This window comes from Mustelus asterias, chromosome 21, assembly GCF_964213995.1.
Source record: "Mustelus asterias chromosome 21, sMusAst1.hap1.1, whole genome shotgun sequence".
NCBI classification, from domain to species: domain Eukaryota; kingdom Metazoa; phylum Chordata; class Chondrichthyes; order Carcharhiniformes; family Triakidae; genus Mustelus; species Mustelus asterias.
Window position 1 is genome coordinate 56,695,684 of NC_135821.1, and position 22,914 is coordinate 56,718,597.

General features: G+C 41.6%; 1 protein-coding gene across 1 annotated transcript; it reads left to right on the forward strand.

Annotated features, from left to right (window-relative positions):
• Positions 1 to 1,703: 1,703 nt before the first annotated feature.
• On the forward strand, positions 1,704 to 21,681 carry syf2 (SYF2 pre-mRNA-splicing factor). Its single transcript, XM_078237928.1, has 7 exons — positions 1,704 to 1,771; positions 4,211 to 4,303; positions 6,309 to 6,434; positions 9,065 to 9,182; positions 11,463 to 11,553; positions 19,371 to 19,469; positions 20,872 to 21,681. The coding sequence occupies exons 1-7, from the start codon at positions 1,754 to 1,756 to the stop codon at positions 21,035 to 21,037; spliced, it is 711 nt and encodes a 236-aa protein (XP_078094054.1). The 5' UTR covers positions 1,704 to 1,753; the 3' UTR covers positions 21,038 to 21,681.
• Positions 21,682 to 22,914: the final 1,233 nt, after the last annotated feature.

Below are 22,914 nucleotides of genomic sequence, written 5' to 3' on the forward strand. Positions count from 1 at the left end.
GGCACCAACTTCCCCGGGACTTCTTTAGAACCCTTTTAGGGGTTCTATCTCCACAGATGCAGTCAGACTGGCTGAGATTTTCCAGCATTTTCTGTTTTTGTTTCAGATTCCAGCACCCGCAGTAATTTGCTTTTATCTCGGAAGGGTTTAAAGTTTATTTATTAGATTAAAGCTTATTTATTAGTGTCACAAGTAGGCTTACCTTAACACTGCAATGAAGTTACTGTGGAGAATCCCCTAGTTGCCACACTCCGGTGCCTGTTCGGGTACACTGAGGGAGAATTTAGCATGGCCAATGCACCTAACCAGCACGTCTTTCGGACTGTCGGAGAAAACCGGAGCACCTGGAGGAAACCCATGCCGACATGGGGAGAATGTGCAGACTCCGCACAGACAATGACCCATGGCTGGAATTAAACCCGGGTCCCTGGCGCTCATAAGAACAGGATATGGTGCTCGATTCATCGATCGACAGTTCCGACACGCTACAGCGAAAAACCGCACCAACCTCCTCAGAAGACAAACACAGGACATGGCGGACAGAGTACCCTTCGTCGTCCAGTACTTTCCCGGAGCGGAAAAGCTACGACATCTTTTCCGGAGCCTTCAACATGTCATTGATGAGGACAAACATCTCGCCAAGGCCATCCCCACACCCCCACTTCTTGCCTTCAAACAACCGCACAACCTCAAACAGACCATTGTCCGCTGCAAACTACCCAGCCTTCAGGAGAACAGTGACCACGACACCACACAGCCCTACCACAGCAACCTCTGCAAGACGTGCCGGATCATTGACACGGATGCCATCATCTCACGTGAGAACACCATCCACCAGGTACACAGTACATACACTTGCAACTCAGCCAACGTTGTCTACCTGATACGCTGTGGGGGTGGGGGGGGGGGGGGTGATGTCCTGAGGCATGGTACATTGGGGAGGCTATGCAGACGCTACGACAACGGATGGTTGGACACCACTCGACAATCACCAGGCAGGAGTGTTCTCTTCCTGTTCAGGAACACTTCAGCGGTCACGGGCATCTGATCTTCGGGTAAGCGTTCTCCAAGGCGGCCTTCACGACACACGACAGCGCAGAGTCGCTGAGTAGAAACTGATGCCAAGTTCCACACACACATGAGGACGGCCACAAGCGGGATCTTGGGTTCATGTCACACTATCTGTAACCCCCACGGCTTGCCTGGGCTTGCAAAATCTCACTAACTGTCCTGGCTGGAGACAATACACATCTCTTTAACCTGTGCTTAATGCTCTCTCCACTCACATTGTCTGTACCTTTAAGACTTGGTTACCTGTAAAGACTCGCATTCCAACCATTATTCTGTAAATTGAGTTTGTGTCTTTATATGCCCCGTTTGTGAACGGAATTCCCACTCACCTGATGAAGGAGCAGCGCTCCGAAAGCCAGTGGCTTTTGCTACCAAATAAACCTGTTGGACTTTAACCTGGTGTTGTTAGACTTCTTACTGTGTTTACCCCAGTCCAACACCGACATCTCCACATCATGGTTGTGAGGCAGCAGTGCTAACCACTGTGCCCACCCAGGAGTCTCCCTGTCCCCTCCCTCACTTTGAGCCCAGAGCGGGGCCTACCTGAAGCGGTAAGAGCCTCGCTGCCTTGGCAACGGTCACATGCGTGCTCAGTCGTCGTGCCAGTTACGTCATCGCGGCCCGCTGACAGCGCCCGATTATTGCGTCATTTCCGCGCGGCCCTGCTCCGGGAGGAACTAAGATGGCGGCGGCTTGTGAGGTGAGAGGCCCGAGAAGTGGATGGAGTGTACAGCTCGACCGAGCCCGGGCTGGGTCAGCGCTTAGACATAAAACCCGGAATGTGCTGGGCCTGAGCAGCGGGAGGGGGTATCACACACATATATATATATAAAAAATAGCGGCGTGCCATTTTCAGGCCTAATAAATTGGCCACTTTGTACATTGTTTATTATAGTGAGGGAATACCGAGCGTTGCTCAGAATGGGGGAGAAGAAGTTTCAATTAACTGGAGTATTCATTAAAGTAGCCAGGCTGTTTTTGAATACAGAATAAATTATTTTTTTCCCCAGTCAGGACCTGGGTTCGATTCCCAGTTGGGTCACTGTCTGTGTGGAGTTTGCACATTCTCCCCGTGTCTGCGTGGGTTTCCTCTGGGTGCTCCGGTTTCTTCCCACAGTCCAAAGATGTACAAGTTAGGCTGATTGGCCATGCTAAAATTGCCCCTTAGTATACCCTAACAGGCGCTGGAGCGTGGCGACTAGGGGATTTTCACTAACTTCATTGTAGTGTTAATGTAGGCCTACTTGTGACACTAACAAATAAACTTAAACATATTATCGATTTTCATCAGTTTACAACAACTCACCTGCTTACTTCAGGCCTCAGGAGTTTCTGTAACAAATGAATAAGATTCACTGATTCCGTAAAAGCAAAATACTGCTGGAATCTGAAACAAGAACAGAAAATATTAGAAAATCTCAGCAGGTCTGACAGTATCTGTGGAGACGGATTAGAGTCTGAAACGTTGGCTGTATTCTCTCTCCACAAATGCTGTCAGACCTGCTGAGACTTTCCAGAGTTTTCTGTTTTTGTTTCATCAACCTTTAGATTCCTGCTGAGCAACAACTTCCATTTGTATAGCAGCTCTAATTAGGGGATTTTCACAGTAACTTCATTGCAGTGTTAATGTAAGCCTACTTGTGACACTAATAAATAAACTTTAACAAAGCAGAGTTGAATGCCAGATGTCTAGCTTCAGGTTAAGGAGTTAGCCATCTAGGTTGAGATGAAGAGAAATTTGTTTACTCAGATGATTTTGTATCTACCTCAGAGGGCTCTGGTTGCTCAGTTTATTATTTTCAAGGCTGAATCATACAGTACAGAGGGAGGCCATTCGGCCCATCGCGTCTGCACTAACCACAATCCCAGCCAGGCCCTATCCCCATAAACCCACGCATTTACCCTAGTTAGTCCACCTGATACTAAGGGGCAATTTAGCATAGCCAAATCTCCTAATCCGCACATTTTTGGACTGTGGGAGGAAACCGGAGCACCCGGAGGAAGCCCATGCAGACACGGAGAGAATGTGCAAACTCCACACAGACAGTGACCCAAGCCAGGAATCTAACCAGGGTCCCTGGCAGCAGTGCTAACCACTGTGCCACCCCCGTGCTGAGATTAATAAATTTCTTGCACTCTAAGGGAATCAAGGAATAGAGGGCTGGAAAACCTCAGCAGTTCTGACAGCATCTGTGGGGAGAGAATAGAGCCAACGTTTCGAGTCTAGATGACCCTTTGTCAGACGAATTCACATCTTAGTCACATCAACTGAGCTACCTTCCCTTGCTCAGTACCTGGTGTCCATTTCTTCAGCAGATTTTCTAATCCTTCAAACTACATTAGCTCTGACTAAGGGTCATCTAGACTCGAAACGTTGGCTCTATTCTCTCCCCCACAAATGCTGTCAGACCTGCTGAGATTTTGCAGCATTTTCTGCTTTTGTTTCAGATTCCAGCATCTGCAATATTTTGTTTTTATCTAAGGAAGAGAGGGATCAGATAGGAAAGTGGAGCTGAGGTTGAAGATTAGCCCTGATCCCATTCAGCAGTGGAGCAGAGTCGATGGTCCATATGACTTATTCCTCCTAGTTATGTCCTTTTGTAACCTTTAGTCCTTCCGCTCTAGCATTCTGGATTCACCCCTGATGGTGTCTCAGGCCACATAAGCCTTTTTCTAATATTTTCTGTAAACCTCTGCTCCTTGCACTGGCCTCTAACCACATCTACTGAGGTGCCTTCCCTAGCCTGGGTTCCATTTCTTCAATAGATTTTCTAATACTTCAAACCACGTTAGATATAAAGTACATAAACAGACCAGTCGACCAAGTAGTTCAAAGCCAATGTTCATGCTGCACATGAGCGTCCTCCCATCTTTCCTCATCTACCATCATAATCCTCTGTTTCCTTCCCCCTTATATGCTTGCCTAGTTCCCCTTGAACGTATCGATACTATTTGCTTCAGCCATTCCCTAAGGGAGTGAATTTCACATTTTCCTCATTCTCTGGGTAAGGAACGTTCTTCTGAACTCCCTGCTGAATTTTTTGGTGACTTTCGACCAGCATTTGGAAACTATCTTGTTTTAGAAATAAATCTAAATTTCTGCCAGAATTTAGTTTTCTTTTTGATATTTATATGACAGGACATCCCTTGCAGCAGTGGAGAGGCTGGGACCTCAGCAGCACAAAAACGGGAAGAAAGACTGAAGAGATTCCGAGATCTCCATCTTAAACGAGTGAGGAATGAATGGTTATGTACTTTTGAATACCTTGTTTATTTTACTTGGATGAGGGTGGTACTTTCTTAATGGGTGAAATGACAGTAGTTGGCAAACATTTCAAACCAATGCAACCAATAAATAAGAGAAGCACCCTCATGAATTAAGTCAATTTCATATACTCAGTCACTTGGTAGTATAGACAACAATGAGGAACTATTGGCTCACCAAGGTCCTTGGTAATTCAAAAAAGGTGCAAATGTTGAACATATTCCTTTTGTTTGCAAAGAACCCATTGTTCCCTGTTGCTTTCTCCAGGGCAATTTCTCAGCCAATCTGAGTCGATGTTCCAATCAATTAGCACTCTTTTCTGTGTGATATAAATTATTATGATTGTTTTCAATTTGACATTCCTATATTTTTTCTGATGAGTGCAGGACGAAAAGCTTCGGCAACTTGTCTCTCTTTTCAGTGGTATTCAATTTTATATAAAGTTCATGTTTTATTCTGAAAGTCCCATTGGGACCATTTTAACTATTCCTGGTTAACTTGTTAAAATAAATGATACTTCATTTTAGTCAACCATTCTAATACAGTCTATGTGCCACTGGTAATGATTTATGCTTAGCATCAGTATTGCAGATCGCATGCTCGTAGTGGATTTTTGTTTTACTTGGGATGGGTATGAGACTTTGTCTGTAATCTAAATGTGTCCAGTTTCTTTTGGTAATATGACGGCTGGTCTAAAACCTTTGGGTGGTCAGCAAAGGATTTGAGCCATTGGTGGGTAATACAAGTTACATAGGCTTAAAAGTTGTATTAGGTTGTTTAGACTTCTCTTGATTCTGGTTATTTCTGTGCTTCAGAACAACGCTGTTGTGAGAATTCAGATGATACTGGATTAATCAGACTCTGACCTTTTTAAATCGAGAGCTCCCATGAGAAAAACTGAGATCATACAACATTGGGTGGCACAGTGGTTAGCACTGCTGCCTCACAGTGCCAGGGACGTGGGTTGGATTGCTGCCTTGGGTGGTTGTTTGTGCAGAATCTGCACGTTCTCCCTGTGTCTGCGTGGGTTTCCTCCAGCTGCTCCGGTTTCCTCCCACAGTCCTAAAGACGTGCTGGTTAGGTGCATAGGCCATGCTTAATTCTCCCTCAGTGTAGCCGAACAGGCACTGGAGTGTGGCAACTAGGGGATTTTCACAGTAACTTCATTGCAGTGTTAATGTAAGCCTCCTTGTGACACTAATAAATAAAGTGGATTGTTGGCTCCAAAAGAGTATTAATTACCCAAATTTAAATTCCATAACTATTATTAGATCCTGAATATCAAATCGTGGGTCCAATTTATTTATTTAATCTAATTCCCCACCATTGCATTTCATTGTGCACAACAAGAGTCAAACAGACCAGCATTTAGTGCTGAACAGTTTTATTAATTTTACTTTTTGATATTAGGCGGTATAAATGGTAGCAGTCTGTTGCTATGGAATATCCCACATTCCAAGTTATCCTGTGTCTAATTTTCTTAGGCAGTCCCTGGGGAATTGAGGATGACTTGCTTCCACTCCAGTTTGGTGAGGTCTAAGCTGTTGATAAGTCCACTGCATGATCTACACATGCAGTATAGATGATGGTTGGACGGTCGGGTAGATGAGCCATTTGGAGGTTTCAGCTTTGCCTCTGCATGTTCCCATGAAGTCTCTTGACATGTTCAGTACCTTCCCAAATGAACCATCTTAATTTTGGTCAGTCACAAGCCTGGGTCTCTCATGCGTTCATGGGAATGTTTGACCTCTTCAGGGGCACTTTGATTATGTCACTAAAGTGTTTCTGTTGTTCTCTTGGGAGGCTTCTTCTGTGACTGAGCTCAAATAGTCTCATCAAATTGTGGCTGCTGATGTGAAGTTATCCTGTTATAAATTCTAAAGGTGGTAAGTTTCCACCACTATGCAAAGTTCTTTGAGAATTCTTGGAATTGTGACAGCGAACAATAAAAGGCATTGTTCCTTATTCACAGAATGAGTCTCGGAAATTGAATCACCAGGCAGTAGCAGAGGAGGACAGGATCTTGAAACTACCAGCTAACTGGGAGTCCAAAAAAGCACGATTGGAGTGGGAACTAAAGGTGGAAGAGAAAAAAAAGGTATTCATAATATTTTTAGCCCATGATTTACTGAAAATCTGAACTGTTGAATCCTTTGGTGCAATTGTAAATAGGAGGCTAGGAATTTAAGTTTTTAAAAACCCCAAACATCAGTTCCCTTTGATTTTGTGATATAAAACAACTCCCCATCTCCAGCTTCACACAATGCAATTTTCTCAAAATTTTAACATTAAGTTATGAAATTTTATCCCATCTTCAGTTTTACAAGTCACTAAAGTAAATCACCATTGTTCACAGCTTGAAGTTGACAACTTAGTGACAATACGCAGGAAAAACACAGGGCTATGTCGCACGATGTCTTCCAAATTTGCCTACATAGTCTGTGTAATTCAAAGAAATTCATGTATGTAAAAGTGTTGGTGCCATTTCTGAGGAACATATCAGAGAACTCAGTAACACAGAACTCCTTTGTTTTCTATGTGGCTTAGGGGAACTCTCGACTCATGAAAATAGCAAATTGTGTGTTTGTGGGGTAGGAATTGGATTGATACTGCCCTGTTTACTTACTAGCTCACCAAATATTAGGCCTTTTAATTATTCCATCATGAAGTGATCAAAATATGAAGTGCAGTTGTGCCTTTTAATCTGCTCCGGGTCTCTTATGGAATAAGACACCAAGGTGTTTGCAATAGTGTCAGGAAAAAGGGCGGCACAGTGGTTAGCACTGCTGCCTCACAGCGCCAAGGACCCGGGTTCAATTCTGGCCTTGGGTGAATGTGTGGAATTTGCACGTTCTCCCCATGTCTGCGTGGATTTCCTCCCCGGTGCTCCGGTTTCCTCCCACAGTCCAAAGATGTGCAGGTTAGGTGGATTGGCCATGCTACATTGCTCCTTCGTCTTCAAAGATATGTTGTTTAGAGGGGATTAGTGGGGTAAATATGTGGAGTTATGGGGATAGGATCTCGGTAAGTTGCTCTTTTGGAGAGTCGGTGCAGACTCTGGGCCAAATGGCCTTCATCTGCACTGTAGGAATTCTATGATTTCTCATTTTTGGACTTCCACTATTGTATGTCCTATTGTATATACTGGAAAACAAGTTCATGGGGCGTGACTGGTTTAATGGGATCAGAGACAGAAAGCTTGCAAAAGTAAAATATCAATAAGAAAGGTGTGAAGGCAAGTGGTTTGATATGTTCATGAGAAAATTTATTTATTAGTGTCACAAGTACGCTTACATTAACACTGCAATGAAGTTACTGTAAAAATCCCCTGGTTGCCACACTCCGGCACCTGTTGGGGTACACTGAGGGAGAATTTTAGCATGGCTAATACACCTAACCTGGTTAGGTGCATTGACCTGAACAGGCGATGGGAATTTCACAGTAACTTCGTTGCAATGTTAATGTAAGCCTTACTTGTGACAAATAAATAAACTTTAAAACTTAAAAAAAACTAACCAGCACGTCTTTCAGACTGTGGGAGGAAACCGGAGCACCCGGAGGAAACCCACACAGACAAGGGGGGACATGCAGACTCCGTACAGTGACCCAAGCCAGGAATCAAACCCAGGTCCCAGGCGCTGTGAGGCAGCGCTGTTAACCACTGGGTACCAGAATAATTTACATAATGCAAAGGGAAAAAAGTAGTTTGAAGTTAGCTGTTGTATTTCAAAGGGAACATGCAATTGGAAGAATGTAAATAGACAAGGAAAGATAGAGTAGGTCTACTTTTAAAATATAGTAGCCATAAAGTATCAGAAAAACGTTAATCAATTCTGGGAAGAGAACTTCTAGGGCTTTGTAGGAAACAATAGAGGGTAAGATCAAAGGAGAAAAGCAGATTTAAGAAAACACTGAAGACTGTGTGGTGGTGACTGGTAAGATCTCAATGAAGACAGTGTGGGGGAAAGGCCAGATGTGGAGAGCCAGTTTGCTGTCACCCTCAGAGAACATCCTAAAAACCGCAGGGCATGGAGTGGTTAAGTTACAGAACTGTATCGATTACAAAATTTATAAGGCCTTTTAAAGGGAGGTTTAGCTCCAAGTTATTTAAGCCAAGATTGGTTTGGAAAGGTTTAAAAGTACTATTCAAGATATTCTTGTTTTTAAATGTAATTATTTTTGTATTTTCTATGAGTAAATGTTTTGCTGTCGTATAAATCATCACAGTTGTTCTTATAAATTACTCCTTGATTTTGAAAAACCTCATAATACACAAATTGCAAAACTGTTCTGGTAGCTGTTTCAAGTTTCGCTTTGGGATTTGGGCAGCTCAGCACTTACCATCAGTTATGCCATAACAATAATAATGAGTGCAGAGGTTGTATGTAACTACTGAAATACCACAGTTGAGCTTGTTCTAAGAATGCAACCTTACTCCTGGTTTGATACCATATGATTCAGCAAATAAGATTGTATTAAAAATGGGGTATAAAATTAGAATCGTAGAATCAATTATCACTAACAGAGGGCCCCATTGTCCTTTACTTTCATAACAAAAATGGTAAATCCATCCATTGTTTAATTCTTATGTAAAATTCAATGTTTTTTTGTGCTTGCGGTTTTGTTGAAACATATTTGTTTGGTTCTTGATATAGTGAAAAGTGTCTGTGCCTGAAATTATAGCTCTGGAACAGTGATTCCTATCTGTATTTCCTGCTTAACCTTTAGGAGTGTCTGGAGAAGGGGGAAGATTATGAACGGGTTAAGCTATTGGAAGTCAGTGCTGATGATGCAGAGCGATGGGAGCGAAAGAAAAAAAAGAAAAACTCAGATCCAGGATTTTCAGGTACTTAGAAATAGAAACCCTACAGTGCAGAAGGAGGCCATTCGGCCCATCGAGTCTGCACCGACCACAATCCCACCCAGGCCCTATCCCCACATATTTTACCCACTAATCCCTCTAACCTACGCATCCCAGGACTCTAAGGGGCAATTTTTTTTTTAAACCTGGCCAATCAACCTAACCCGCACATCTTTGGACTGTGGGAGGAAACCGGAGCACCCGGAGGAAACCCACGCAGACACGAGGAGAATGTGCAAACTCCACACAGACAGTGACCTGAGCCGGGAATCGAACCCGGGACCCTGGAGCTGTGAAGCAGCAGTGCTAACCACTGTGCTACCGTGCCGCCCTTTAAAGGCTGTCACTTTAAAGGCTGTTCCCTGCTTGAAATAAAGAAAATTTAAATTATGAAGCCTGCTGTCTATTATTAACATCATCCGATTTTATCTAAGCTTGTCCTGAGTCTCTTATGGAGTTGTATGGTGAGCAGTTAGAACTCTGAGCATTGTTGAAGCCCAGAAGGAGGTTAGTGACTCCTGCAGTTGTAAGTTGTTTTACTTTTTAAAATTGATTAATTACACTTCGAAGGCAGGAGGTTTTTTTTAAAAAAATCATTCTAGTTGTTGTCTCCTGAGGCTTTGACACTTCACTGGCATGTGGCTTTCATGACTGCCCTTTGGTACCTCACCCATGTGGTCATTAGTCACCTTAGTAGTGAGTATGATCCTATCCATCCACCAACACAATCATGTGTGCATCGAATAGGGGGCACTGGATAGCAATTAGAAGTATAAACTCTGGCTGTTTTTTTTTATTTCTCCTGCTACTCCACCTCCTTTGAGATGCTGAGGCTAATTGTAACACCCCAACTGGTATATTGATTGAGATCAAGTTAATTCAGCACAGACTGAGACCTGGATATTTCTGGTTCATATGGCTCAACCACTCTTTCTAGAGAAAGTCATTGAGCATCCTAGTTATTGAAATTATTTTTTTTGCTGTAATTCCATATAAGAATGGGAAGATCTGTTTCTATCAAAGGTCTGATTTGTTACCTATATTAGATTTATTGTGCTACTGAAAATTCTCCAAGCATCATTCACTAAAACTAAAAGTGCAGGCAGCAAACCCATACCTAGTTCTGTGCCTTTGCTACCTTGTAAACAACTGCCATGATCTGTGTAAGGATCTAGAGTAACTTCAACAACAACTTCTACTTACAAAGAATCTTTAATGTTATAAAATGTCCCATGGCGCTTCGCACTGGACATTATAAAGCAAAATATGACACTGAACTACACAAGGAAATATTCGGGGAGATGACCAAAAGCTTGGTCAAAGAATTATAAGTTAAGCAGTGTCTTCAAGGAGAAAAGTGACATGGAAAGGTTTAAGAAAGAAATAACAGATCATAGGGCCTAGGTTGCTGAAGGGACGGCCACCAATGGTAGAGCTCCCTTCCTCCTAGATTTTTCCTTCTCGGAATATTCTTAGCATCAACTAAGCATCTTTCTCTGACATCAAGAATTTACTTTGTTTAAAATTACAAGTATATCTTGCACCTCATGGCACGCTATATTGACATATCAACATTGTGTGTGTCATCTGAAATGGTCTAGGAGGCAACAGGTTAATGATGTTCAAGGCTATGTCAGCAGATCTGACATTCAACCACATAGGGACATTGAGAAAGAATGTCCCCATGGTGGGGGGAGTCCAGAACTAGGGGTCATAGTTTGCGGATAAGCAATAAACCTTTTAGGACTGAAGGGAGGGGAAATTTCTTCACCCAGAGAGCGGTGAATCTGTGGATTTCAGTACCACAGAAAGTAGTTGAGACCAAAACGCAGTGCAATTTCTATAGCTCTTGGGGCTAAAGGGATATGGGGGGAAGATCGAATCAAGATATTGAATTTGATGATCAGCCATGATCAAAATGAATGGCGGAGCAGGCTCGAAGGGCCGAATGGCCTACTTCTGCTTCTAATTTCTATGTGCAAAAAGGGCCTTAAAACTTATATTTTCAAACTCACAAAAAAAATGATTTGTTGAATCCATCTTAATTGTGCCCTACCTTCTTGTGTTCTCTTTACTGTAAAACATAGAATTTTAAAGTCACAATTTGAACATTTTGAGGCTTCTTACCAGGACAGAACATTTTCATTTGAAAACAAACACGTGATATTCTGTAATGTTTTGATTACATTATCATGGACTTGGTTCAGTTCTGAGCTAGGTTTGTGACTTTAATGTTAAGCTGCTTGTTTGATTTCTTTGTTTCAGACTTTGCAGCTGCTCAGTTCCGCCAGTATCAGAGATTAGTGAAGCAGATTAAACCAGACATGGAGGAATATGAGAAGCAGAAGGATGATGCGTGAGTTACTTTTTAAAACTGTACCTTCTGATCTTCGTCCTCTTCACTGATCAGGGGAGAAAACTGCATGTGAAGGTGGTGTTATAAAGAAAAGGCCTATCAGAAAAAGACCACAGAAGTATTCCATGGGGAATTTTAGTCAATGGCCATCCAGTCTATCCATTTCACTTTTTAAGATGATGACTTGCCTTTACATAGCATCTTGTAACATTCCAAGGTGCTTCACATGAATGTTATCAGGAGAAGATAGTCACCAAGCCACACAGAAAGATAATGACCCAGGTTTTGTGGTGGTCATGGCAGCAAACTATTGAAGTCCACTATCATTACTCCACTGAAACTGACAGCAAATTCTGTGCTTCTTCAGAGGATGCACAATTGAGGCACATCAGACTACAGTCTGGGAAATCTGTGACCAGAACTTCGTACACTATTATTCTTGCTGTAAAACAAAACTCAAAAACGGCACAGCTTGTTGAATGATTTGTAACTGGGATTGTAATGAATAGAATCCCCACAGTGCAGAAGGAGGCTTTTCAGCCCATCAAGACCATAATCCCACCCAGCCCCTATCCCCATAACCTCATGCTAGTTCCCCTGACACTAAGGGGCAATTTTAGCTTGGCCAATCCACTTAACCCGCACATCTTTGGACTGTGGGAGGAAACCAGAGCATCCGGAGGAAACCCACGCAGACACAGGGAGAATGTGCAAACTCCACACAGACAGTGACCCAAGCCAGGAATCAAACCCAGGTCCCTGGTGCTGTGAGGCAGCAGTGCTAACCACTGTGCCACCATGCTGCCCCAAAGAGCTGACATTCTGAGTCCAGATGACCCTTTGTCAAAGCCTTAATTCCAGATTTTTTAAAATTAAATTCAAGTTTCACCATCTGCCGTGGCGGGATTTGAACCTAGGTCCCCAGAACATTAGCTGACTTTTTGGATTCATAGTTGGGTAACAATACCACTATGCCATTGCCTCCCCTAATGGTGTGCTAACTTCATATTACTGCTAAAGACTGTCACTGACTCTGTAAAACTAATCTGAAATTTCTTGAATGACAAATTTCTGTTACGTGGAGGGAAAAAACACATTTTAAAAATAATTTTACATTTTGTGTATATTAATATTTTGGCCATCTATATCGATTCTTTTTTTATTTTGCTGTCTACAACTTCAGTTAAAATGAAGGATAGTACACAAGAAATAGAAGCAGGAAAGGGTCACCAGGTCCTTCCAGCCTGCCCCGCCATTCAATACAATCTTGGCTGATTTATGCCGGCCTCAACTCCTTTTCTTTGCCAATTCCCGATGGCCCTCTAGTCCTTGATCTATCCAATATTTATCCGCCTACACTTTAACTACTTCTAATGATGCAGCCTCCACTATCCTTTGGGGCAGAGAATTCCAGATATTCACCACCCTCTGCGAGAAGAAATTTCTATGAACCTCAGTTTTAAATGACCGGTCCTTTATTTTGTAGCTATGTCCCTTTGTTTGAAACTCTCCCACCAGTGAGAACATCTCACCATCTACCCTGTCAAGCCCCCTCAGGATCTTACATGTTTGAATAAGGTCACTCTTCACTCTTCTAAACTCCAAGCAATATAGACCCACATGATTTAGTCTCTCTTGATAGGACAACTCTCCCATCCCAGGAATTAACCTGGTGAATCTACTTTGGACTGCCTCCAATGTTACTATGTCCCTTTTAAGGTAAGAGGACCAAAACTGTATACAGTATTCCAGGTGAGGCCTCACCAACACCCAATACAAATGCAACAAAACCTTCCTATTTTTAAACTCCAACCTCTTTGCAATAAAGGCCAAAATGCTGTTTGCCTTCTTGACTGCTTGTTGAGCCTGCTTGCTAACTTCTTGTGATTTATGCATTAGAACACCTAAGTCCCTCTGTACTTCACTCACCTGCAGTTTCTCTCCATGTAGATAATAATCTGCCTTTGATTCCTCCTATCATAAGACCATAAGAAATAGGAGCAGAATTAGGCCATTCGGCCCATCGAGTCTGCTCCGCCATTCAAGCATGGCTGATATGATTCTCATCCCCATTCTCCTGGCTTCTCCCCATAACCCTTGACCCCCTTACTGATCAAGAACCTATCCTTGATCCCCTTATTGATCAAGAACCTATCTATCTCTCTCTTAAAGATATTCAATGGCCTGGCCTCCACAGCCCTCTGCAGCAATGTGTTCCACAGATTCAGCCCCCTCTGGTTGAAGAAACTTCTTCTCATCTCAGTTTTAAAGGAGTATCCCTTCACTCTGAGGTTGTGCCCTCGAGTTCTAGTCTCTCCCACTTGTGGAAACATTCTCTCCACGTCTGCTTTATGCAGACTTTTTAGTATTCTGTAAGTTTCATTTAGATTCCACGCCCCCCCCCCCCCCCCCCCCCCATCCGTCTAAACTGCATCGAGTATCAACCCAGACTCCTCAACCACTCCTCATATGACAAACCCTTCATTCCTGGGATCATTCTTGTGAACCTCCTCTGGACCCCTTCCAAGGCCAGCACATTCTTGGGTATGGGACCCAAAACTGCTCACAGTATTCCAAATGGGGTCTGACCAGAGCCTAATACAGCCTCAGCAGTACATCCCTGCGCTTGTATTCTAACCCTCTAGAAATGAATGCTAACATTGAATTTGCCTTCCTAACTGCCAACTGAACCTGCTTGTTAACCTTAAGAGAGTGCTGAAGTAGGACTCCCAAGTCCGCTTGTGCTTCAGATTTTCGAAGTGCATGATCTCACACTTCCCCACATTAAACTCCATTTGCCATGTTTTCACCCAGACACCCAATCTATCTATATCCCATTGCAGAATCACAATATCTCATCACAACCTGCCCTTCCACCTATCTTCGTATCATCGGCAAATTTGGAAACCTTACATTCTGTTCCTTCCTCCAGGTCATTAATGTAAATAGCGAACAATTGCAGAACTGATCCCTCTGAAAAGGGCCCATTTATTCCAACTCTCTGTCTTCTATCAGACAGCTAGTTTTCAATCCATGCCAAAATGCTCCTCCAATTCCATGGGCTTTTACTTTATGCACCAGCCTTTTTTACGTGGCACCTTGTCAGATGCCTTTTGGAAATCTAAATGCACTACATCTACAGGTTCCCCTCTACATTCTCTCTGTTACTTCCTCAAAGAATTCAAGCAAATTTATCAAACATGATTCAACTTTCATAAAACCATGTTGACTATGTTTAATTACATTCAACTTTCCTAAATGATTAGCTATTTCCTTTTTGATTATTGACTCCTGTATCTTGCCAACAATTGATGTTAAACTAACTGGCCTATAGTTCCCTGCCTTCTGCCTTTCTCCCTTTTTGAACAAGGGTGTCACATTGGCCGTTTTCCAATCTTCTGGTGTCCTCCGGAATTTAGCAAGTTACAAAATATTGCAACCAATGGGTCCACTATCTCTGCAGCCACTTCCATTAAAAGTCTATTGCAGTTCATCAGGTCCTGGTGACTTGTTCACCTTTAGCCCCTTGAATTTCTCTAATGCTCTATCCCTTGTGATTGGGATTTTTGTAAGTTCTACCATGTTATTTGAAATCAGCTCACCTGATAACTTAGGGATATTTGCAATGTCTTCCACGGTGAAAACTGATGCAAAAAGAATTATTTCGCATATCCGCCTTTTCTTTGTTTGCTGTTATCAATTCACCCACCTCATTCAGTAGCAGTCCCACATTTACCTTAGTTGCCCGCTTCCTAGTTTTATATCCAAAGAAACTCTTGCTGTTTGTTTTAATGCTGCATGCAAGTTTTCTCTCAAAATTAATTTTCTCCCTTCTTATGAGCTTTTTTGTATATCCTGCTTTTCAATTTAACATTATCCTTGACTGCCTTTGTTAACCTTGGCTTTTGCCTCTCTCATGGAATCCCTCTTTTTGATTTGGATGAACTGCTGAGCATTTTGGACTAGCTGTTTGAATATCTCTCACTGCTCATCTACTGACCTGTACCTTAGCTTGTTTACCCAATTCACCTTGGACAACTCCTCCCTCATACCATTATAATTGCCCTTATTTAAATTGAATTAACCACAAGATCCCTTGTTAATCCTTCTTCATTACACAAAACCGAATCTAAAATAGCCCGTTCCCGGATAGGTTCCACATGGTACTGCTCTAAAAAACGATCCCTGGTATGCTCCAAAAAATTTTCTCCTATGCTACCCTTGCCGGTTTGGTTTGTCCAATCAATATGCAGATGAAAATCTCCCATGATAATTGCAGTTCCCTTGATATTTCCCCATTTATGCTCTGACTTCTTGAGGGGTCACATTTTGAGGGTTTATAGACTACTCCTACCCATGTCTTTCCTCCCCTGCTATTCATGATTTCCATCCAAACCGATTGTACATCACTATCCCCTGCCTTTATATCACAATAAGAAGTTTAACAACACCAGGTTAAAGTCCAACAGGTTTATTTGGTAGCAAAAGCCACACAAGCTTTCGGAGCTCTAAGCCCCTTCTTCAGGTGAGTGGGAATTCTGTTCACAAACAGAGCTTATAAGAAGGGGCTTAGAGCTCCAAAAGCTTGTGTGGCTTTTGCTACCAAATAAACCTGTTGGACTTTAACCTGGTGTTGTTAAACTTCTTACTGTGTTTACCCCAGTCCAACGCCGGCATCTCCACATCATTTATATCACAACTCAGCACTGCTCTGAAACCTTATTAACAACGCTACCCCACCTCCTTTCCCCTTTGGCCTGTTGTTTTGGAATATCATACATCCTGGAATGTTGAGTACCCAATCTAGGTCACCCTGCAACCACATTTCTGTAATAGCTAATACATCATACTGTGCTATCAACTCACCCATCTTGTTGTAAATGCTTTGAGCATTCAGATAGTACATTTACCTTTGATTTTTTTTGTAGTAGTAGTCTTGTTTAGTTTATAACTCTGGATTTGCTCTGTGTTGCATATTTTTGTTTACATTTCCTGCCCCGTAAGTACTTTTAACTTCTGGTTTGCTGTCTGTAGAAATAATTCAATGCGATTGCCAGCTTAGCTTATTGGCTGATATCACTTCTGCTGCACGCCTGGAGATTTCCTGAGCTTGACACCAGATTTGAACTGTCATCAGGAGTGGGGGATTCCACGGCACAGAGATCACAAACACTGTTGTAGACAGCTCTCTTCAACATCAGCAGCAAACAACCATGCATCACCACTGAACACAACATCCTGATCACACTATTAAGACAGATACTTGGTCACAGTGATAGGTTTTCATGGAATGTCTTAAAAGCAATTTAGGGAGGGAATTAGGACCTAAGTTGGCAATGATGGATTGATTAAAATCAGGGATGCACAGGGACCAGACCTGGAGGAACGCAGGGCTTTAGGCAATTACAGAAGTGAGGGGTAAGTCCATGGAGCGAATTGTCCAAAATGAGAGCATTAAGTTTGAGGCATTTCCAAGTCATGAGGCAGCATGGGTCAGCAAGCACAGGGTTGATGGGTGAAGGGAACTTGGTATAAGTTATGATGCAGGCAGCAAAGGTACAATGAGCTGAACTTTACGAAGGTTAGAAGTCAGTAAAGAGGGCAGCAATTCCAACCTTGGATAACTGTCCATGTGGAGTTTGCACGTTCTCTCTGTGTCTGCGTGGGTTTCCTCCAGGTATTTTGGTTTCCTCTCACAGTCCAAAGATGTGTAGGTTAGGTGGATTGGCCATGCTAAATTGCCCCTTAAATGTATAGATTAGGCGGATTAGCCACGGTAAATGTATGGGGTTACGGGGATAGGGTGAGGGAGAGGGCCTGGGTAAGATATTCTGTCAGAGAGTTGGTGTAGACTGGATGGTCCGAATGGTCTCTTCTGCACTATAGGGATTCTATGGTATAAGAGAGCATTAAAATAGTCGAACTTGGAGGTGAGAATAGCATTGGTGAGGGTCTCAGCTGCAGGTGGACTGAGGAATGTGTGGAGAAATATGGTATTGCAGATGGTCTCAGTAATGCAACAAATAGATTCCTTCTAAGAATCTTTAAATAGCATGAGTATTTTTTTAAAGTGATAACTTACCCAGGAAACGAACAAATACGATGTTTCCCCAAACAGACATGAAGATTTACTTTTTTTCAAAATACATTTCAAAGTAACTCAAAGTCACTAATATTTGTTGTTGTCTAAACACTGTACACAAAGCAGACAAATCTGCAGCCAGACAGGACTTCAAAAACTCTTCAAAGGATTCCACTATAATTCATGAAATTCTTCCCAGAAGACCCTCAAAATTGGTGGTCTTAGCCCTGGCTCTATAGTTCTTCAGATTGATATTAAAGCTATTACATTCTTCCATTGAGATTGCAAACAATCTGGAAGGTGCTGTCTCCTGTTTGGAGAACCATCCATAGGTACCAGCGACCCTCTGTACTTTTCTCAATGGCTCATCATAACTTGCACCTTGAAAGTGAATGTGATAGGCCTATTCCAAGTGCATCACATGAAAGCCTAATTCATGATGCCACTTCAAATGTCAGAAAACCTCATCTATCATAATCATCAGTTTTTGTCTGTTCAAACTGTTTTCAGTGATCAGTTTAAGGTGTGCATTTGTCAATCCTTCTTGCACACGCAAAGAACTGGAACACATGGCACACATGCAGGCTGCCAGCAGTAGTGGGGTAGGGTGTTGATGGGGAAAATAAAGTAAATGGTAAAGAGAATCCAACGACAAAATTGCCTCGCTGAAGAGCTGGTTTCCTTCAGTGATGTGATAGGATTGATGGGTGAAATGGGGATGCCGGGAGAGGAATGGAATGGCTTGGGAAGGAGGGGATGGCATGGGATGGGTAGAATGACATAGGAGAAGGAATGGGATAGGGATGGAAAGAAAGGCATCGCATGGGGTGGAGATAGGAGGGGGGGAAAATATTAGTTGAGATTGGTTAAGTGTGGTAAAATGGCAGGGAGGATTCTTTGATACGGCATATTATTCAAAAGCTATTCCTTGTGTTTAAAATGGAGACTCAAATTGAAAGAAAAGGTTTTAGAAAAACTGTCAGTTGAATAAAAAGAATACATCAGCATTGATTCTATAAATAAGGACTGTGATAATAGTCTGTACCTTTACAGTATCTTTACAGTCTAATTCCAACCAACATGCTACCACGTAAGTTTAGACTCAAGGGAGGCGCAGTTATAACATTGCTACGAAACCTGAATAGTAAACCAGGCCTTTGTCATGGAACAGCATTGGTAATTAGAAAGCTGGATACTACAATTATAACAAGCAGATTTCAAAGTAGTAGAGTTTTATTCTTCAGGTAATATTGGGCCCATCTCTTGTAGAAGAAAACAGTTTCCAATTAGACTTTGATATTCTTTGATTATAAAGAGACCATGCGGCCAGACTTCTGACAAAGTTTGATGAATATTCCTAGGCCTGTTCTTATGGACAGTTTAATATAGTTTTTCCCAGAATGGGAAGTTTTGATTCTGTTTAAGTCTTTGATGAAAGAACAACTCAAAATCCTGTATGTGGAGAAGTAATGTTGCAATAAAGGTACAAATTTGATTGCAGATGTTTTGCGGGTTTCTGCTATTAGTGAATAAATCTGATAATGGTTCAGATTTTCTTTTTAGAATGTACTTGCCTTTTCTTACGTGCGGTTCTTCACATTGCATTTGGACCATTTGGCTTTCAAAATAACCTCTATTGATGTCCCAGTGAGTTACTGAGAGCAATTTTTCTATGATTATTATTGGGGTTAAAAACTCTGCTAAGGAGGCATGTTTTTGTATTTCTTACCAACAGTGGAGAGGAGTTCTACGCAACTGCAAACAGTCTGATGCATGGCACCCATGTTCCATCCAAAGCCGGCGTGGACAAGCTGGTGGCAGATGTTGAGAAGCAGTGAGTGTGTTTTTAATGCCTTATTGCCTATTATGTGTTTGTAAGTATACATATTGCAGCAGGAGTTCATTTTGTAGAACTGAACGGATAGAAAATCAGCACACACGACTGTTGTAGACTAATGGTTGTTGTGCTGGGAACTGATGGTGAGTGCTGCTTAAAGTGTTCAGCTATTATCTCAAGCTTTAATCAGTTTGTGGTGCCTTATTGCAGCAATAAACACGTGTGATTGTACACTAGAGCAATTACTAGATAATTCCAGGTGTGTCCTGTAATAGTTTGCACTTTTAAAATGTTTTCTGAGGTGCTGCCAGGGATTAACGTCTGTTGTTTTTATAATTAGTTAGCATACCTGATGTGCCCCTGATTTGCTGGAAGATTCCCAATTCCCAAGTTGTTCTGATCTGTCGATTGGTGAGGAATGTGCATCAAATTTCTGGACAGGCCCTATGGGGATGCTGGCTGGTTCTGAATGTTCGAGTTGTTTCCCAGTGCCAGGATTGGCATCCAGAACTCTGGAAGGAGCTAATTCCCCATCTCGTTTCAGTGACAGCTGTCAGGAAACAAATCCGTTGAATACATTATGCAAGCAAGTCTTTTCCGGCCAGGAAACCCAACACAGTGGGTCTCCGCAAGGGTGTTGCTGAACTGGAACAAATAAGGTTGTTCTTTTACAGTCTTTTTGAGAGGAGTACTTTTCTGAAAGTACTCCTCACCCCCATCCCCCACCCTAATGAATTTTCCCCTGTAAAGTTCTAATTACAACCATTGAATGAAAACGCTTCAGGAGCTGCCAGAATACAAAGCAGTCAGACATGTTGCACAATTCCAATGTTTCTGAGCATCGGGGCCTCACTTTTAATGTCTCCCTTGGGAGCCATTGGGGAGAGTGCATTCCAGTGAGGTGCTAAGTAAGCTGCAGTTCCTATATATGTCAAATGTATTTAGTGAAATTAGCAATTAATGAAGTAGTGCTGTCTGTAAATATACATCTTTCAACCAAGACACAGTCTTAGCCATGTTAGCATCAGTTAGATAGAAACAAAGACCATTTCTTTCTCAGAGGGTTGTGCACTTTGGAACGCTCTGCCTCCGAAGGTGGTGGAGGTGGGATGGTTGAATATTTTAAGGCGGAGGTGGATAGATTCTTGTTAGGCAAGGGAATCATTGGTTATTGGGGGTAGATAGGAATGTGGAATTCGAAACACAAACAGATCAGCCATGATCTTATTAAATGGTGGAGCAGACTCAAGGGGCCAAGTGGCCTTCTTCTGTTGATTTGTATATTCGTACATATACCTTTCAAATTAGCTTAAGTAACAGAAGTCTCTTCTGGACAAATTTTGGCACATCATTTTGCTTTGTTACTTGTAGTAGCACAAAGTTTAATTTCCTTTTGCAGAATTGAGAAGCGTGCCAAATACAGCAGGCGTCGCCGTTACAATGATGATGCTGACATTGACTACATTAATGAGAGAAATGCCAATTTCAACAAGAAGGCAGAACGATTCTATGGAAAGTATACTGCAGAGATCAAGCAGAATTTGGAAAGAGGAACTGCTGTCTAACTTCTATAACATGCAAATGGCTTATCTGCCTGTGCTGTGTAGAGGTTGTGATAAGCTTTGTAACTTGCACTGCTGTATAAATTCAACCTTTTTAACCAATATTGCAAAATATTTAATGCATTGAGCATCACTTATGGACATCTAACAGAAAAATCGTACATCACATAATTTGCTGGTGACTACTAAGGTTTATAAAGTATTTGTCTGGATCATCATGTCCCTGCTTTCTGGCTCGGAGTATTGAGCAATTAATATTGTTATGTATTCATTATTCCAAAGGAAGTTTTGTATAATGTCTAAGTTTTTTTGGTTAATGTCTTATGGTCATATTTTGGTTTCTTAAGATTTAAGATAAACTGTGGAACAAAGCTTGCCTCTATTGGTCAAACTATTTTTAATTCCAAACTTTTACAATATGTACATGAATACAAATACAAGGTGCTGATATCTTGTTAATATTTCAAGTTGGTACTTAATGTATAGTTTCTGTGAATATTTTCATCCTAAAGCAAACAATCATTATTGGATACTGATCTCTGCTGCTGTTGGAGAGTTGTTTTTCTGTAAGATTGATCCTATGTAAATATCTTGTACCCAAAGTATGGCTAGTTGTAAAAATAAAATAAACTTCATATTAAATGTTTTTCTGTTCCAAGCTTTTTTCACATTTTGAGAAAGGTTGTAATGAATTTCCTATCTATAATTCCTTGAAGGAGACTTTTTCTTTCATTCGTTCATGGTATATCCTTAATCATCCTTCAAAAAGTAGTCTAGTCTATGCGGTATGGGTATACCCATATTGGTACCCACCAGCAACACTGAACGAGCAGTGATATAATTCCAAGTCAGGATGATATGTAACTTGCATGACGTAGTGTCACCGTGTGTGTGCTTCCCTTGTCCTAAATTGGAGGTCAGTTTTTTTTAAATCATAAAGAGCCTTTCTTTAAAGAAATCTGCTGAAAGGACAAACTGTTCAGGACCACAACAAAAAAAGATTAAATTCAACAATGCATCAGTTTTCTACTCTGAATAAAGCATCAGTAAAAAATATACTTATAAAAATGATAGAATGCTTTTTGCTTTCATGTGTGTATTAATGAATTTTTTTTTAAATTGTCAATAAAATCATATTTGAAGCAGAACTTCTCTCTAAAGCATTCAGAAGACAATTTCCCAGCCTATAGATTCTTGTACAAAAGTGGTGTCTAATAACATTCAAAATAATTCATTGTTTTCAGCTACATTAGAAACATTAATATTGCAACCATAAAACCTCATCCTTGAACACAAGGATTTATCTGTAACTATTATGTAGGCATACAACCCATTATTTCAATTAGGGTATTATTTTTGTTAAGAGACCATGAAATTCATCGAAATTATTTAATACTATTTTCCCTGTGGGAATCAAAGATTATCTTCTAGTTCTTTTCATTTGGCATTCTCTATAAATTACGTGAAATGAAAACTGGCTGATAAAGGTTGGGAGCTACAACTGAGATGTTAAAGAGACACATGCAACTCCTGAACTACAGGTTGTCAACCTTTGTTCTAGGTGGTGGGGGTCAAAGAGTCTTTGCAAGGGGCTGTCAAAGGAGTCTTGGCAAGTTGCTGCAGTGCATTTTGTAGATGCACACTGCTGTTTCTGTGCCCTAGAGGTGACTGAAGTGAAAGTTTAAGGTGCCACATGGGATGTTGATTAAGCAGGCTGCTTTGTCCTGCATGATGTCAAGCTTGAGTGTTAAATTCCCAATGTCTGACCTGTTGTAGCCACAGTATATGGCACATTTCTGGTTAACAACTCTGATGGGCAATTCTGTAACGGTAAAGCAGTTGAATGTCATGGGCAGATGGCCAGATTGTCTCTTTTTGAA